This window comes from Pteropus vampyrus, unplaced genomic scaffold (assembly GCF_000151845.1).
Source record: "Pteropus vampyrus isolate Shadow unplaced genomic scaffold, Pvam_2.0 Scaffold368, whole genome shotgun sequence".
Taxonomy (NCBI): Eukaryota; Metazoa; Chordata; class Mammalia; order Chiroptera; family Pteropodidae; genus Pteropus; species Pteropus vampyrus.
The window spans coordinates 1027737-1047341 of record NW_011889149.1 but is presented as its reverse complement, the minus strand read 5'-3'; the positions used below and the strand labels follow the sequence as shown (position 1 = coordinate 1047341).

Below are 19605 nucleotides of genomic sequence, written 5' to 3'. Positions count from 1 at the left end.
AGTCAACAACAACAACAAACTCTCAGCAAAAAAAAGCTCATTCCATCCAGTGTGTTTGGCTGCAAAGAGGGTTAGGAAAATGTTGGTCTTCTCAGACCTGGCTGCACCAGGGACAGAGGCTTTAGCAGCAGAATGGTACCACCACAGATGCCACCAGTCTCTGGTGGGTGAGCACGGGCTGATCCTGGAGCAGGGGCAAGCTCATAGTGCTTGGTCATCAGGGAATGAAGAGGCACTACGAAGGTTGGGTGCAATCTCTGTGACACTAAAGAGACAGGTGAGGCACCCACACAAGCCAAAAGATCTAGAGAGAAGGTAGCTAGCATTTATTATTTACTGTATTAAAAACTGTACTTAACACTCAGTTGGTGCTCATATTAATCCTGCAAAGTAGAAGTTATCCCTATTTTATAGAGGAGAAACTGAGTCTCAGTAAAGTTCTTGTTATCAAGCCCAGGGGAGCCGAGCTAGTAGGTGACAGTGCCAGGGTTTGCAGAAGGCCTCACTTGCGAGCCTGAGCTGTTCCCATAATTCTATCAGAACACCATGGGTAAAAAATCTGAGTCGTACTCCGTACCTCTCTGCCTCCTACGTTATCTCTGCCTCTGGAAATCAAATGTTGTATGATGAAGACTTTATAGATTTTTTTAAAAAATGACAGAGGATTATAGCTATAAAGGATATACACTGAGCAGATTAATGTTGTAAACAAAACTGCCCCCTGGAACATCAAAATCACTTAATATGCTCAACTGCTTTTGAAGCACGCGTCGCAGAGAACCGTTACACTGATTACCAATAATTATAATCTACTCATTAAGGAAAGTCCCACGGGGCTTCTACAAAGGAACACTCATGGCTGAGATGGGAGCGACTCTGTGTACTTGAAAATAATGAAGCTATCATTCTTTTAAAAATTATCTAATTTAGATTTTCCACTGTTTTATACCGGTTCTCTGCAAGGACTATGAAAGGGGTTTTGCTAAATTTGAATGGAATCTTTCTCTCAAAGGTCCAGAGAAGCTTCAGCTGGATCATTGACACATCAGTTCCCTGAAGAGCAGGGATGAGAGGAGAGAGGTTCTGGGAAGAATACAGATCTGAAATATATATATATCCCCCAAAGTCTCTGCTTTTCTTAAGCATTCTGGTTCCGAAGAACTTGTTTCTCCAAAGATTCTTGAGATTCATTGGACATTGTGGAGACAAGACACTAGATTTCTGAGAGCAGCTTTATACCCTTTGGAAACAAATCCGATCTAAACAAACATTTAGGGGTTGAGAACTTACTATGGGTCAAGTGCTCAATAGGCTGAATGCTTTATCTCTCATTTTAGTTAAGTCCTTTTAGTTACAAGAAACTGCCAGGCCAGCTCAGGAGACTGCAGAGGGAGTATAGGAGAGCCAAAAATCATACAAAAATCCAAGAATAGGAATCTTACAAAAATCTTACAAAAATCCGAGAACAGGAACCAAATAGGTACCAAGCCAACAGGAATTTCATGACCGTCCACAGGAGACCTGCCTTTCCCTCTGTACCTATTAATTTGCTTTGAACTGCAATAAACAGAAAACCCAATTCAAAATGGCTTAAATAGTAAGGAAATGTATTGTCTCACAGAAACAGGAAATCCAAATGTAAGGCGGGTTTCAAGGTTATATGATCTAGTCGGCTACCTATGTCATCTATAATCCAGGTTCTTTTCTATTCATTCTGCCACCCAGGTCGGCTTCATCCTAAGGCTGATTCTCCCTGAGTATGAAATGTGGGCTATAAGTTTCCTCACTGACATTGTCAAAAGAGAAATGTTCCCCCAAAAAGTTCCAGAAAGCTTTACCTCATGGTAGTGCTGACCCGAACTAGGTCACACGATTCCTAAACGAACCCCTTATTCTAACTAGTTTTGGCCTAGTGCTACTTCTGGTCATTAGCAAGGAGTGCAGGACTATCACGATTGGTTTAGACTGCTGAGGACAAACCCTGGAGGGAAGTCAGATATGTGGGTGGTGGAGGGGAAGAAGGGGGATGGGAAAAAGAGAAAGTGAGAATAATTCCTAAATTTTGGCTCAAGTTAATGGGTAGATACCGAAACCATGTGGGAAATCTTTGAGGAAAAGCAGGGTGGAGGTGGGGGTGGGCATCAGGAGCATCATGTTAAACATGCTGGTTTTGAAATGACTATTAGAATCCAAATCAAGGTGCCAAGTAATCCACGAGCTATGTGGATTCGGAGCTCAAGGAAAGGGTCGGAGCCGGAGTTATAACTTTGAGAGTAATCAGCATATAACTAGATTTTAAAGCTATGGGAACAGATGAAATCGATTAAAGAAAAGACATGTAGAGAAAAAGAGGTGAGAATCCAAGGCAAAGGGCTGGGGCACTCCAACATCTGCAGGTAAAGCAGAGGAGAAGCCAGGAAAGGGACCGAGACGCAACAATCGGTAAAGCAGGAAGAAAACCAGAAACACGCACTGTCCTGGAAATCGAGAGAAGCAAGTGTTTCTTGATAGAGAGAAATCGATTATGTCCTATGGTGGGAGACTGAATAAGAAAGGGACAAGAGGCGAGCACTGTAGTGGCAATGTGGAATCACTGGTAACCTGGACAACTGCAGCTTCAGCAGAGTAGTGGGGAGAGAAATCTACCTGGAGTGGGTTGACGAAAAATGGAATGTGGGGATGCGAAAACATTTAATTTAGACAACTCTTGTGAAAATTTTGTCTGGGAAGGGTAGCAGAGAAAAGAGCAGTAACTAAAGGGGATTTCGGGACCAACGCAGGAGTTTTTAATCAAAGAAGAAGATCCTAGAGCATATCTACAAGCTAATGGGAATGACTTAACAAGAGACAGTAGATGCAGGAGAAATAACTGCAGAGCAAAGACCTTGAGAAGTCAAAAGGAGATGGGACTCAGTACACAGGTGGAGGGGCTTGCTAAGAAACAGGGATATTTCAGGAGGAAAGGCAGAGAATGAGCACAGATGCATGTCACGTGGTTGATATGGTAAAGAAAAGGAAATGCTCACCTGATTGTTTCTATTTCTGCCATGAAGTAGGTGGCAAGGGTGTTTGGTGAGAAATGGGAAGAGGGTTTTCAAAAGAGGTGAAGGTGTAAAACAGCGATTTCAGGGGGCAGGAAAGTAAACAGACAAGGAAAGTACATGCAGATTCTTAGTAGTCTTACGTACCCACTTTAGGCTTGCGGTCATGAATTTAAGAACAGACACGGTTTTTCTGCAGTAATTGTCAACTCTTCAGACACAGACATGCACAGAGTTGAGGTTTTTCTAAATTACCACAGAGGAGCAGCAAGGAAGTTTACAGGTAACTGCAAGGGCGTGATTACAGACTGTACAACGTAGGCTGAATAAGGGGAGAGGACCAGAGGGGAAGTAACAGCTAGTGAAGACACCAGTGTCCCAGTGACAGCGAGGTGTCTGCCAAAACCCATTTCCACTTCTTGCAAATACAAGAGTACCTGGCACCTGGCTGGCCAATCACTTACATTTCCCGGGCTCTCTCGCTTATTATATGTGGCCACGTGTTTAAGATCTTTCCAATGCGAGTGGCAGCGACGTGTGCCCTAACGGATAGGTGCCTTAAGATTAGGCAGGGCCTCCTCTACACCATTTCACTCTCTCCCCAGCTCAATCCCGGACAATGTCACAGGGGGCCAAGATGAAAGGGCCTTGGGTCCCTGAATGGCTGCGTGTGGCAGAACCACTCATTGACTATGAACATCTGCTCTGTGCTGTTACCTGAGAGAGAAAAAACAACTATGTTGTTTAACCCACGGCATTGTGGGGTGCTTTAGTTACAGCAGTTTCTCACCCTAACTAATCCCGGTTGGTCAAGGGATTGGAGGCTTCCATGAGGTCAAAGATCAACTGTGGAGGTAGAAAAGTAAGGTGAAAGGCTACAAGGGGTGGTCGGATAGGGCTGTATGAAATTGGGACTTCAGAGGTGGTAGTTAGAGGTGACAAAAAGATCTAAATAAAATATGACCAAGGAACTGTGTAACTAGGGTGGAGGGAGGTGCAAATTAAGCCTCAGAACGGTTAGGAAATCAGCCCATGGTTCCACAGCTAATGAGCAAAGGGCCAGGATTCACGCTGCAGCCCACGTGACTTCACACTCTATGCGCTTCCCACTCTGCCAAGCCCTTAGGTACAATCAAGCAAACCCAGTACAGAGAAAAAGGTGCAGGTAAAGTGCTTCCACAAAGAAAAGTCAGTTCGGCCCCACAAACATGTGACAGCTTTGGGATCCCGATTTTGTCACGACCTACAAACAATCTGGAATGCCTCAGTGTTTCACCCACCCCAATGCCCAGTGATGTTGTCCAAGCCCTCCCATTCTCTTCTGGATTACCACCATTGGCTCACCTGGCCTCCCTACCTCTAGGCTCCACTCGCTCCAAGCCATCTTTCAGACTGCGGAAAGTTACCTCTGTGAAATTCATACTATGTCTTCCATAAAACCCTAGCACCGTGCACAAGACTTCTCTACATAACCAATCACATTTCCCCAGGCCCCCTACACGGCTGGTGCTGTAGCCATGTTCGATTATTTGCCATTTCACAACTTGACAGACCTTTTCATGCTTCTATGCCTTTGAACATGCTGGATCTCTTCTTGAAATGTCCTCTGCCCTGATTCACACAACATGCTCCCATTTATCTAGTTCCACTGTCCCTTCCCCAGCATGGCTTTCCTTCTCCAGCTCTCCTTCATCTCCCTCCACTGTTCCCAGATACACGGTATTAAAGCTTTTACTGTTTTGCATTATAATACTCTTTATTTGCCTATTTCTCTCCTCATCCTTAACGTTTTGACACAGCATCTACCTGACTCATAGCAGGTAGGTGCCTGAATCTCGTGAATGCTAAATGAGAACGAATTTAGCTGTTCAATATAGAAAATGATGAGATTCGCTGAATCGTTTTTGGTGGGGCTTCGCATCTCATATCATACTTCTTATGTTCCCAAGGGAAGTCAACTGGATATAGGAGGATCCAGGATCCAGCCATCCACATCCACGGCTCTTTTCACAGCCTGTTCTGAAACCCAACATTTCAAAGCTGCCTTCAACGTCAGATGTTACTACAGAAGCTTACTACATAAATGGTGGGTACATTATGAAGATGAAACATAACAGACTGACAAGCTCTCTGGAGAAGACTAGCTGAGAATGTGACAGAAGGATGCTGGCTGGGGGCTGGCAGGTGTTTGTAGGATAGCTGTGATGGCTCAACCATCCAGGAACAACCAGTCTAATGTCTTTAGAGACACCTGGAGCTTGCCTGCTCCCCCTACCCAAATTGCAGTACGTGCTAAACAGTGTTTGTTTCTGCTAGGGCCACCTGCATGACACAGATGGGACAGATGGGAGCATGCTTCCACATGAGAACATGCAATTATGCCCAGTTCCTCCAGCGGTAACAATTACCAGGAGAAAACCCAAGGGAGGAAACAATCCTGGCCGATAACTGTCTTCCATGCTGACACACACCACTTAGTTCTCCCAAGAGCAGCTGCTAAATCCATGGCCTCTAGTCTCTTTCACAGTCCTTCCTGGAACCCACATATTCGAAAAGCAGTTGGTGAGATCAAAATATAAGGCAGTCATCAAACAGGATATATTTAAGTAAGAAAATACCAAGGCTTTATTTTGTTTTTTTTAAAAAGACAGCCCTGCTTGTTGGCTAAGTAGAAAGGAAGTATACAGTTCTCATGAGTAAACAAGATTTTCCTGTTTCAGGCTGTATACCATAATGCCAAAGAAGTGATGTGAAGGGGATAAAGGTGTAATGCTGTCGTCTTCATAGCAATAAAAATGCAAAATAAAATAAAAATTAAATGGACTTAATTAATGCTGGGCACCAGCATGGGGAAAAGGCGAGAGGACTTTAATCAATCAGTAGTTTTTCTGTAGACAATAAAAAATTCCATCAGGCTCGCCACCCTCACTCCTTCCCCCAGCTCTCCCCGTCTGAGGTATACCAGTCTAGAACCAACAAAGCTGGCAGTCAAGAGCTTTTGCTTTAGAGTCCATGAGAAAAGGAGGGGGAAAGCCTTGGAAGACCAGAAAACTTGGCTCTGGTGAGGACCCTACGTGCAGCAGTGTCGCATGTGGAAGTTGACTACATACTCGGCATTAGTCCTCTGCACAGAAATAGCAAAGGGCTCGAAAGGGTGAAAAGTAAAGGCAACAAGGCGTCGCACTGTGTGGTTGATGGGGCGGCCCAGTAAGCCTGCCTGGATCTCAAACTTGAGCAGACCAGAGTCCCGGGCATAGAACCTAAACAGAACGAGAGAGAGAGAGAGGACAGTATAGACAGTCACCACCATCTTGAAATACACACAGCAGGGGAATGGGACAACTCGTTATTCTATCTTATGAAATCCCCTCTTATATCTTTCTATCAGCCCCAGGCTGTCAGAACTGTGAAATCGCCTTCATCTTATCAGCCAGTTTTATGGGCAGGGTGATTAAGAACTTCACTATGTTGTCTTGAATCACTGGGTCTTTTCTCTATTACAGGATAGCCCTTAGTTACAGCCTTAATTAAAGCCTCCCCTTTCTAGAAGCCACCTACCCCAAAACCGTCTAGGCCAGGTCTAAAAATGAAATGTAAGCCACGTATATAATTTAAAATTTTCGGGTAGCTAGCCATGTTTAAAAAAATATTTTTAGGGTGTAACTAATTTTAATAATGCATTTTATTTAATCCAATGTCAGTGTCCAAAATATTATCATTTCAATCTATAGTCAATATAAAAATGAGATCGTTCACATTCTTTTTTCGGTGCCAAGCCCTTGAACTTCGATGTGTATCTGACACCTGAGCACATCTCAACTTGAACTAGTCATATTTTAAGTGCTCAACAGCCACATGTGGCTAGTGGCTACTACATAGGATGGTGTAGCTCTAGGCCCATTTTTGAGTTTTTTCATTTTTAAGAATTCTTTTTAGAAGGTTCTTTTCATACACAAAAACAAAATACTAAGTAGTTTTTCATTCTTAATCCAATATAGTAAGACTAAAGATGCTTCCATCCACCCCAGTACTTAAATACCTTTTCCCACATGCAAAATAGGTACCCTGTGGTTCTGAGAACACAGAAGATCAGCAGGGTTAGAGATGAATTGGGGAAGTCCTACAAAATGAAGAGCCTGAATTAAACAGCTTGATAATTTCCCTTTCGGAAAGCAAACATAAAAGTAGACAAAAAGATATTCATACCCTTTGACTCAATAATCCCATTTCCAAGAATTTACATCCTCAGAATTTAATTTAAATGAAGTAAAAAGTAACATGAATAAAGATGGCTACTACAGCACTAGCTCTAATGGAAAAAAGCAGAAAGAGAATAAATGCCCAGTAATAACAGAACCGTTAAACAAAGTATATAGTACATCTACTTGATGGAATAATATGCCCCCATTAGGACTGTAACTGTGAGGAATGTGTAACATGGAAAATGTTTATAAAATAAAAGCAGACCACAAAGTATCATGCTAACCACAACTATAACTGTGTAATGTAAACGTGCATACTGACAAAGACTAGAACAGAATACACAACAGAGGTGTTACAGTAATGGCACTACTCTATCATCCTTATATTTCTCATTTTAAATCAAAAATAAGAATCACAGGAAAAACCCCTTTAGCTAGGGACTGTGGTATTTCCAGATGTGTTAATTGGGTTAATCTTTTCAAATGAGAAAGGCAAGGAAATCAGAGAGGAGAGAAATGTATTTCGAGCTGCCTGACAATATCGAATGAGGCCATTATATGCCATTATGTGTGGAAAACACATTTACTTTACTCATACAGTCCCCCAACACACAAGGGGCTTATAATTTAAAGTGAGCTGTTTGAGCCTCTAAATATAACTATTGGTGTACAGTAAGTATGGCGGAATGAGAAAGACAATACACACTACTCCAGGGATGCAACGAGTGGAATCTAGGCCGTGGGGAACACTGCAGGGCTAACCACCTGGTGTCTTCAACATTTCATTGCAAGGAAAATAAGAGGGAAACAACCTAGAGACTAAAAAGGACTTGAGGAAATAGTGACCAAATGCAACATAGGAACCTCGTTTAGATCCCAATTTGAAACAAACTACAAAAAGAATATTTATAAGACAAAAGAAAAATGTAAAAGCTGATAGATATTTGGTGGTCTTAATAAAGTTTGTTTTTGCCAGATGAAATAATGGTATTGAGATTGTATTTTTTTATGTCCTTATCTTTTAGAAATTCATACTGAAATATTTACAAGTAAAATGCGATGATACCTGGGATTTCCTTCAGAATAATCCAGAGTGGCAGTGGGGGTGGGAGGTAGTGGTTGTGGTAGAAAGAGAGAACAACACTGACCATGAGTTCATAACTGCTGAAGCTGGGTGATGGATACATGGAGGTTTGCTCTTCTGCTTTTCATGTTTAAAATTTTCCAAATAAAAAAATTTAACTGGTTTTTGGAACTTGACTGTAATTTCCCAAAGGAAACATTATGGTGATTGACAACCTATTCAATTCACAATGAAGCTGGATTATGAAATACTAACCATCACTGTGTCTATGTGGAAAAGACCCATGCTCCAGCACAGGGTTCTAAGAACACATCTACCTCCTTTGAAATAACTCCACTAGTGACAACGATGCCAGTTCCTTTCCCTAGTACCTATTACAGCACACAGGACAATACGAGCTCCTGACATGGAGAGACAGGTGAGTCTGTGAACTGGACACCTGTGAGGGAGGGACTGACTGTAAGAGATTAGTTTCAAGGTTCCAACAATAATACAGGAGTCTACATTCCAAAATTCTCCAAGTAAGGATACATGATTTCTCCAAAACCACCTGTTCCCCCAAATTATCTCTGCTATCTTTTCTACTGGGTAACATGGGGGAAATAAAATAAGTTGAGCTAGATAAAACCTATGAAATGGTATTATATTATTAAATGGAAAAGTATAGTTTCCTTCCCTGGATACCTTTAAAAGGAAACAACACCTACCTGAACTGGATGTTTTGATGAGAAGCAAAGAGTAGAGGTTGTTAATTTATGAGACTAGTGCCTAAATGATCAAAGCACCCGCCACATTATAGAAGAGCTGCCCTTTCAATTCAACCCATGAATACAAGTGGACACAGTCACAGTGAAATGATGTCCAAGAAAAAGAGGAACAGGAAGCAGGTCGTCACCAGCCCTTAGGAGGTTTGCAGCTGAAGTGGAAATGGTTACCTGATAGGGTGATCTCCACAAGTCTTGGGCCGCTCCATGACTGACACCCACTTGTCATCGTAGCTGAAGAGAGACAAATCAAGGTAGGGGCTACCACTGTACGACTGGGCACTGATGGGGAGCTGACCCAGCAGTCGGCGTACCGCCTCCGTGTGCCCTCCATACTTGGCGTTTATGATAGTGTCTTTAAACCTAAAATAAAGCACCGGTGAAGAAGGCCGTGTTAGCGGACACACAAAGCTGCCTTGGATTTCAAACTGACAAATATATGTCTAAAAACAACTCATTCTGTAAATAAAAATCCAGATATTGACTGAAGTCAGACCTCACACACATCACAAGTCTGGCTAGCTACAAATACTCTCAAAAAACAGAAAACAGAATAGAAATGGGGAACATTATAAAAGTTAACAAAGACTCTACAAACAAGTTTAAAATGAGTATAACTGATCTATGACAACTATTTCTACTTGAATTTACTCTCCCCAGATGACAGCCTCAGACTGCATCAGGAAAGAGCTAGGAAGAGTAGAGAATCCTGAATAAAGCGGCCCCTCCGTTCTTAGGATCAGATATAAGCAAACTTTCATTAACCCTTTTAACAAATTGCTCACTCTTTGTTTAAATAAACTTTGAGAGCTAGCTACACATACCCTGCAGAAACATCAGTGTCTAGAAAAATAGTAACATAGACACAGTCACACATCTGATTTATCTTTAATAATAAATAATAATGGAGCGGTTATTTCTCACAATTGTAACAAATACTAAATTTAAAATCCTTTAACCAAGTACTCCTATTCTTCTTGAAATTTACCCTAAAGAAGCAATCCCAAAGACAGAGAACTCTCCATGCACATTTAATATATCATTATTTACAAGAATGAAAAGTTGGAAAAATTAAAAATCAAATGGAAAACTATAACTTTCAAATATTATATTGTAACAAGATAAATGTTTATTATAATGGTAAGTTAAAGAAGTAGGCTACATTCTGTCTACAGTATGATTAAAAACACACAGGAAAAAAAATTATGCCTAAAAAAAGAGTAGCAGAAACACATCAAAATGTTAATGGATTTCTTCCCTTCATTTTCACTTTCCTATAGTTTTTTAGAACGTCAATTGCCTAGCCATTTTTTAATCTCTACATCAAAGCATATCATACAGTTTACCCATCAAAGAGAAAATAAATAAATGTTTTTTTTTAGTCTGGGGGGAAAATGATATAACAACTCACCCCTGAAACTAATGGAATAAAAACTAATTAAATAAAAAAACTGAACGTTCCTAAATTTGGTAAGACCAGAAAGACTGATTAGATGGGTTTTAATTTTTGTTTCCCTGTTAACCTGTAGTGCTAGATGGACATTAACACTTCACAGTTTCCCTAGCTATCAACACGGCTTTTCCATTAGTCTTGACAGTAATTTTCAGAGTCTCAGTGTAAATCACAAAATTAAACCTTGAGCCAAAAAGAACTTATTTTTTTCCCTTTCACTTTAGCTGGAATCAAAGATCGTGGGCTCTTTGGTTTTCAGCCCTTTTCCAGCAAAGATCCAATACTGCATGTCATAATCTACACTCCAACCCTGCCTGGCTCAGTGGCTTCAAAAGGTAAAATGGTGGGGGCTGGCCCAGGCTTGTGATCATTACAAATCCAAGCCTCCATGAAAATCTATAGGTTGAAGCAGTTCCTGTTCCTCAGCAGCACTCACCACCTCCAACCTCCGTGCTCCCCCGCTGACTGAAAGATGAAGCAGTCATCCCTCTGACTCTTCACTTGTTTAGCTCCTGGCTCACTCTCACTCTGCCCATCTAGGCCTCTCTTAATTTGTGGTGATTTCAAAATTCTCAGAGATGATCCTTCCAACACTATGGCCTCCTAGTTCCTAGACCTCCTCTCTGTCTCAGCCGCTCGATCCCACAGTCACCTCACCATCACTGATGACTGCAACCCCCTGTAACCTCAGGATGGAGCACCACACTCTCCAACCACCTTCTCTCCTATCTCTCCAGCTCACTCTCTCTACCCAACCCAGCTTCAACGATCCTTCAACTCGAATTGATTACACGGTGCCATCCATCGATTCTACCAACATTTTGTCACCCTGCAACCTCATCGTGTCCTCCCTTCCTTAGCCAGCTTAAATTCCAGTCAATCACTCCACTGCACGCGTCCTCAACAACCTGTCTTCTGTCACTTTGTGGTACTCACTTGGAAAAACCATAACCCTCGTTAAGCTCAACTCTGTCTATTCCATGCCTGTATCCACTCAGTTATCTCCACAGCTGAGAAAAACAAGGCGATGCTCACTTTGAATTTACAACCACGATCCTCATGGGGGCCCTTACTGTTGCAGGGCACTGGTGCTATATTCCCAGTCCGGTGAGCCTCCCACATTCTTCAATGACTATCTCATCCCCCTCCATCCTGTTGACCTTAACCTAATGGCATTGCTTATTTTGTTACTGAAAAATAGAAGTAATGAGAAGAGACCTTTTCAAAGCTCCTGTGAGCACATCTGCGCCTATGTAGCTGCCTACATCCCCATGCAAGGCCAACCCCCAGCTTGGGCACTAGATCCCATGCCCACTCATATACTTAACTAATTCTTTCCCCTCTTTTCTCAAACCATCAGTCCCCTCCCCACCCTCTACCCGTCACCCTCCACCCCCCATCCCCCGCATCTATAGGATCAGTCCCATCTGCATACCAACAGGCCATGTTCCCCCCTCATTGAAAAAATAACAAAACAAATACTTAACACCACTTGCCTCTCCAGCTAATGCACCATTGATTCGGCTCTCCTTTACAACAGAACTCCTCAAAACATTTTTTCTTACTGTCTCCAATTCTCTCCTCCTCCTTTTCTGAAACCTACACCAAACAAACTTTCGCCCCACCATCCCACTGAAACTACTCTCACCAAGTCACCAGTGATCTCTAGCTTGATATGCCCGAGTTGATGATCAGTGCTCACTGAACTTGACATGTCAGGGAAAAGTGACACTTCCACTGAGAAACCACTAGACTGCTCCACCCACAAGCTCTGCCATCACAGTTTATGATAACTCTCTCTTGCAAGCTGATTAAGCCAAAAATGTTAGAATCATCTTTGGCTGTGCTCTTTCACAGCCCGCATCCCATCCTCCACTGATCTTCTGGGCTCTATCTTCAAAATACACTGAGAATATGCTTACCACCCCTAATGTCACTACCTGAACCCAAGCCCCCACTGTTCAATAAACACAGTAATTATTGATGGTCTAGTATGTGCCAGGCACTCTTCTAGGTGTTTAGGATATTATAAGTGAACAAAACAGAACTTAAATCCTAGTGATGGGAAACAAAATGCAATAATTTTACTGGATCATTGCAATAGTCTCCTAACTGGTGTCCACGCTTCCGCCCTACCTCCACAGTCCAGTCTTAACACAGCAAGCAGAGTGATCCTGCTTAAACATGAGACCACTAAAATACAATCTCATCTACAGTCAAAGCCAAAGCCTCAGAATGGGCCCTGTGTCTGTCCTCATCTCTAACTACTCTGCTCACCCCAGCCCAGCCACACTGACCTCCCTGGTGTTCCTCAAATGCATGAGACCCACCCAGGACCTTTAAACTGAATAATCCCTTTGCTGGTTTTTCCTCTCTCTGATATCCCCCTGCTATTCCTTCCCCTGATATTCCCACAGCTTTCTCCTGACCTCTTTCCAAAGCTTTGCTCAAATATCGCCTTCCCAGTGAGGCCTGTGCTGACGACCCTGCCGGAACATAACTGACAGTCTCCTGTTAATGCACTCGAAACCACCAAATGTTCTCATGATTTTAATTTTTCCTTGGATACATCCTTCTCGGAAACCTCCACCCTCCTGCTTCAGCCTGGTCCAGCCAGTGGTCTGTCTTCCCGGAACTTCCCTTTACCATGGTCCTTGGAATTCTCTTGGCTTCTCTCCAGTGTCAAACTACTTCCTGTACCATCCTTCTGTGCATTATTGGTAAAATACATCTTCTAGATGCTTCCTTAGAAAAGTGACATGGAAGGTAATTTTTTGAGATCTTACATGTCTGAAAATGTCTTTGTTCCACCTATTATTTAGATATAGAATTCTAGGTTAGAAATCATTTTTATCAGACATCTGATGTTAATGACTTCAAGTTTTCAATGTTGTTATTGATAAGTCCAATACCATTCTGATGAATTAATTTTTAATATGTGACATGCAGGTTTTTCTAAAAGTTTTTACAATTTTCTCTTTATCCCCAATGTTCTAAAATAACATGATGCTATATATATGCCTCAGTGTGGGTCTTTTTGTCATTGACTGTAGTGGATACTTGATGGATCCAATACTGTGCTAACAAAGGTTTAATCATTATTTCTCCAAGGGGAAAAAAGTTATGATTTGCAGCACTTGCCGATTTCTGTGGTGTAACTCCTGCTGCTGTGGTCAGTTTCAAAGTACCAGTATGACATCACTAATGTGGAGCTGTCAAGAGATGAACTATAGCATATCACTATATAGTATTTTCACCTGCACACAGATACAAATAACCTCAAGAGCATAAGTAGTAGTGAAATAATTAGGAAATGACTAATTTTTAATAATGGCTGTGTTTAGCAACCAGCTTGCAATAATTCCTGAAAGTTTAACATTGGCTCACATGAGTCAGCGCCACCAAGCTCGAACATGCCACTAAACGGTCCTACCAATGTGGAAACGTGGCCTTCAGCGCTGGGAACTGCCCTACGCTGCTTCCGCCCCTTTATTTTCCCTATTGCTCCTCTGGCATTAGTCAGACATTGGGACTCCTGGGTAAATCTTCTAATTTTTTTTTTTCATCTTTTCTCTACCATTTTCCTTATCTTTTTATCCTACTTTTTTGGATGGTGCTTCGACTATATCTAACAAATTCAAAATTTCTAAAGCATGGCCCTGTTCTAAATGTTCTTATTCTGATAGTTTCAATTATTTCAGTGAATGCAACGTTGTTTCTTTATTCTGTTTATTTTGGTCTCTCTCTTTCAAGATAAAGGCTTTCCTTAAGTGACTTGTGTTCTTTGGTATCCATATTTTTTCTTAAACATTTATTATGACTTATAATGGATCCATTTTAATTTTTTTTTACCAAAAGATTTTTGGAGACTATAAAATTAAGCATGTAGAGCCATGTAATTTCAATTTACATAAACGTTGTATTTTCAATGCAGCAAAGTATGACGAGATGGTTAATAAAATATGTTACATTAGAATACAATTCTGTGGGGGAGATGAAATGGATATATGAAATGAAGGATAAGATTGTAGCATGGTTTCCTGAAGTAAATGACTACTGGCCTCACACCAACAAATTAAGAAAAGTTTAAGAAAAACTAAGCCTGTTAGGCCTGGCAGAACAACTTACCGGCGCTGGATCTGCCTTGCAAAATTGTTGCTGGAAGCCGAGCAGGGAAACTGGACTTCACTGTGTAGGGTGGCATTACGGAAGAGATCACAGAAGTTCTCAAAGAGCTCCAAGAGCTCATCCGATGTATTCTCAAACACAGCGATCACCTCTGTTGTCACCATATTGTACACCACAAAGAAAGATGCCTGCGGAAGAACAGAGAGAGGTAAGGGGCAGCTGGGTATAATGCCATGCCTAACAAACTAATCACTTGGCTGAAAATTCAAGCTACCCCTCTGCTCCAGCACTAGGGCCAAAACATGGCTCCAAGTGGTTCTGAGAAAGGAGAAGACCTTGGTGGGCTTTATCAGTCAAGGGCTTCAGTACTGCCAGATTTCCCACTCTACCTGTGCTGCCAGAATTACTGAATTGGCCAGCATATATGTATAAAAAGGTTTCCAATCTTCCATATCAAACTGTGCAAATGCAATATTTTTCCTTCCAAGTGTTTATTCCCTACTTGCCCCCCAACCAACCTTGAGATAAAAAACACTTTTTTAAATTGCCAGATTTTAATTTTCCTTCCCACTGAGAAAGTCATTTTGCAGCCTGGAGCTGCCTGTTGACAAATTATTTTCTCTCATATATGTATAGTTGAAAGTTCAATTTGGGGGCATTTATTTATTTTTCCTCTTAATATTTCTAACGTGCAGAGAAACACCTTAAGTACATTGTGTCCTAAAACTGCCCAGACAAGTTGTAACCAAGCAGGATACCTGCTACTGAACAAATGAAAAATCAGAGAGATATTTCCATTTATTTTTTTATAAATGTTCTTTCAACCAAGAGCATTTGCAGCATTTGAGATTTGTAGCAATTAAAACCAGAGGGGGAACCTGAAAAGCATTCAAATGCCATAGGTGGCAGTTACTGCTTTTTCTGAATGGGCCCATGGGTGGCTAGCCCTCTTCCTCTAAACCTCCAGTTTAGAGGGAACTGCTCCGCCTAACAGGGAAGAAGTGCCAGGAACCCTTAATGTTTGTCACAGTGAATGTGACAGTGTGAATCAATCTGCACGTTTCCAACAGAACTCTAGAAGTTGTCAGAACAATGGGATTAGTCGTCCCCTTCCTATGATTGAGTTTAAATCTCCCTTACCAATTTCTGGAGCCATTTGGCCCACCTATTTTACTAGTAATTAGTCCTTCCCAGAACTTATATTACATGACTTTTACGAACCCCTGGAAATTAAATTTGGCTGTAAATTAAAGAGGCTGGAGGGTAACCTGAGAATACCCTAATATTAGCAAGGCTTTGTTTTTGGGTGCATTTTTTACTCATTAACCTTATTGGAACCTATCAAATTAAACTGAGGAACAAGGGAAAGACAACTAGGGCAGAGAGATTGGGTTTAAAGTTACAGACTCTGTTAAGCAAAGCACAGAGCCCTAGTTACGTTTCTAGCTACAATTATCACAGCTACCAGAAATAAATAGGTCATGTTTTAAAAAAGGAAAAAAAGATAATCTCGAATGCAGCAGTCACAGACATCTTACTCCCTCCAAAATAAAAAGGTAATTACAGCTCGAACCTAAATAAAAGATTGGCTCATGTCCTTTCTATAGACCTGGACAACACTTTGATCGTATCAGGGCTTCACCGGGATCCATCCTAATTATGTGAATATAGAATGACATACACATCTACTAATCTTCCCTCCAGGGCAGAATGGGAAACACAGGACAGGAGGGTACAGAAGTCAAGGGCTTCACTGCCACATAGATGAACTTAAATGTTCACCTGTGATAGCAAAATGGGTGACTTCATCATTGACAGGAAAGAAGAATCCAGGAAAAAAGTGATCTCTTAACCATATTACTCCCCATCTTTTTTAAGAATACATAAGCTATGATTCAGAAGAAAAATGTTAGAAAACATTTTACCACCGATGGCTTGGTAAGGTCTTAAGAGACAATGCTCTGCACAGTCTCTCTTAATGACAGAATCAGCAACAGGTCAATGAGACACCAGATTCAGATGACTTTGTGGTTTACTGGTTTGTTCTCTGTTCAGAATTTCCAATCTATTAACTAAGAAAACAATCTAGAAACCGGAGAATGGGGCAAAGATAGAGAAAAGGTGTCTCTTAGGGGGTCGACACTAAGTGGAGACCAAAGGGAAACACCCAGATTACCCCGAATTTCAACATGGTGTTTTAACCCAAGAGTCTCAGAGGTTTCTGTGCTCTTATTCCCATTCGAGTAATGCCTGTCTCCCCTACCAACATCTTTCACCCAAACTGAAAAACCCTCAGGATCTGCAGTCCTGCTGAGTCACGTGGGCGACTCGAAACGTGGGCTTCCTCTTGATCTTTTACTGCTCTACAACCTATCTTTCAGCATGTGGGTGAGAGCAAAGTCATAAAACTCAACTGTCAAGTGGACTTACGTATTAGTTACCTTTTAAAGAAGGCTTTGGGAAGAAGTTTATGGACATGAACCATTTAAGCGGGAAAGAAAGACTAAATTTTGAGAGGATTTTCTTTTTTCTATGGTGGGCTCATTCTCATCGCCAGAACTAAAACAGTCGGACCAACAAGCACAGTCTTACAAAATCAAGACAGGATTATCCACAGGTAGTCCAAACCTTGACCTTGCAGCATCTGGATTTCCACTTCGAGGGTACTGAAAATGCCCTGCAGAAGTTAAAAGGGTAATGACCACAGAAGTGACTATCTACGTATCGATGGCTTGAGATTTAGCTTCCATTTATCCAAAAAAAATGCATGTGGCCAGAGAAAAAATAGAGCTGTTTTAAGCTTGACTGAGCTCTAGGACGGCAGAAATTCAAGACTACACAAAACGTGTATTTCTGAAAGGCTGGCTTTGGCAAAGAGAGAAACCAGCCCATTCAGCCAAGGAGACTGGAGGGATAAAGGGCAGGAGAGTACCTCATACCTGTGACGGATCTGTGACCCTCAGGGTGACAACGTCCTCACTAGTGTACTTGATAAACAGATGGTTTTCATCCAGAAGCTGCATTTTCCACATGCGCAGCTGCCGCAGTTGGTCGAAATACTGGAAGAAGCGCCTCTTGGCCATCGCGCTCCCGTCCTGCTCTGCCCGGCGCCACAGGTACACAAGCAGCCGGTGTTTCAGGGAGTTGATGAAGGGATCCCTGAAAGGATTGGCCATGCCTGTCTGACTGTCCCGCTGGACCTCGGGGAAAACAGCTGACACAGTGAGCAGGTCATCCTCATAGCAGAAGCGGCCAATGGTCCTCACATCAATGAAAGTGCCTTCGGGGGTCACCTGGAAGACATGGATGGTCTGCTGCTGCACGGACAAGATGGCCAGGATGTTTTTATACAAGTATAGCCCTTGGTTGTGTGACAGGACCACTTTATCACACTTGAAGGTACGTGTGTCACATAAGCGGCCAGTGTGAAGGTCAATGATGTGGAGAGAATAGTCCTCCAGAGGGGACCGTGGGTTGGGAGTCACAGACTCACTGTTCCGATACACCTCATAAAAAGGAGGGTGAGGCTCGTCCGGGAGGTAGGCAGCCGAGCCCACGATGACACACCGGCAGTCGTCAGTGAAAAGACTGCACTCCCGGTTCAGGTGCTCGCCGTTGGCCGCTACATTGGTGATGTGCAACAGGACAAAAAACCGTTCAAAGAGCCGGCCACGAATGTTGACTGACCGCTGGTCATTGCCGTTGGACAGGATCTCCCCCTCATAGCCCTGCAGTAGGTCCTCAGCTGCTTGGCAGCCCTGGTACTCATAGATCTCGAGGGATGTCTGGTCTGAAGAGAAGGCAATGAAGTAGCGTCCATCGGGCGAGAATTTACGCAAGAAACAAGGAGGCTTTTCAACGTTGACAACTGTGAAGTTGGGGAAGACGTTCTGGTGGAACACTCGGACCTGATGCCAGTGGGTGCCTGCCTTGCCGGAACTGATCCGCCGGTGTTCCAAGCGGTGAATGACATTTTGGTTCTGGATTCTTCGAGGTTTGATGGTGGAAACATGATGATCCATTATCACATCTCTACATGGCAAAATAAAGCAGAAGAAAATAAAACGAAAGTTACCAAAACATATACAAGTCAAATGGATTTCCCTCCTTGTGTCTTGAACCTAGGAGTCCCCAAGATGACAGTGATCAGCATTCCTCCTTCCCAGATCAGAGTCAGGAAGTGGCCCTGACATTTCAGTAGCAGACTGGAGCCAGACTAGAAAACATTTTGTATGTCATGCCATGCAAGCTATCACAGGTTTTAAAGCAGGGGAGTGAATGGACTCAATCTGTGTTTTAGAAATAAAAATATACACACAAAGGGGTACTTACTTATTTATAGTCTGACTCCTAAAAGGCATCTGAAATGCCTTATATAAACATATATGCTATCTGGTTCAGTTAAAGATGTGCTTACCTCTATGACTGAGGAAATCAAGTTTCTCAAACTGCTAGTCACAACTCATTAATAGGTCCTTGAAACCAATTTAGTGGATATACTGATGGACATTTTAAAAAATGGAACAAAATAAAAAATATCAAACTGAATCACAAATAGTAAAGATAAGCACTGTTTTGTGAAACTTTTGTTTCGATTATATGTGAGTTCTATGCACTGTGTGAGGATAGCTCCTACTGATCTGAACTAGAGCAAATCTGCCCTCAGACCAAATCCAGACTGCCTGCCTGTTTCTATAAATAAAGATTTATCGGAACACAGCTACACCTGTTCATTTACATATTCCCTATGGTGTTTTCGCCCTACAAAAGCATAGCTGATGAGTTGAGACAAAGACCACATGGCCCGCAGGCCTAAAATATTTACTATCAAGCCCTCTGCAGAAAAAGTTTGCCAGCCCCTGATCTTGAGCACTGGTTTCTAAGTGGGGCAAGTTTGTAATATCTGGAGACATTTTTGGGTGTCATAACTTGG

General features: G+C 42.1%; 1 protein-coding gene across 5 annotated transcripts in view; it reads right to left on the bottom strand.

Moving 5' to 3' along the window:
- Nucleotides 1-5638: 5638 nt before the first annotated feature.
- Nucleotides 5639-19605, bottom strand: part of DET1 (DET1, COP1 ubiquitin ligase partner) — a 52216-nt gene continuing 38249 nt past the window's right edge. For all 5 annotated transcript variants that reach the window (XM_023522965.1, XM_011379677.2, XM_023522967.1 and 2 more), the window contains 4 exons: nt 17612-18704; nt 14673-14860; nt 9263-9454; nt 5639-6301 (listed from right to left, as the gene is read on the bottom strand). In XM_023522965.1, coding sequence (XP_023378733.1) covers nt 6112-6301; nt 9263-9454; nt 14673-14860; nt 17612-18694 — 1653 coding nt within the window. In that variant the 5' untranslated portion in view covers nt 18695-18704 and the 3' untranslated portion in view covers nt 5639-6111. The remainder of the gene's footprint in view (nt 6302-9262; nt 9455-14672; nt 14861-17611; nt 18705-19605) is intronic.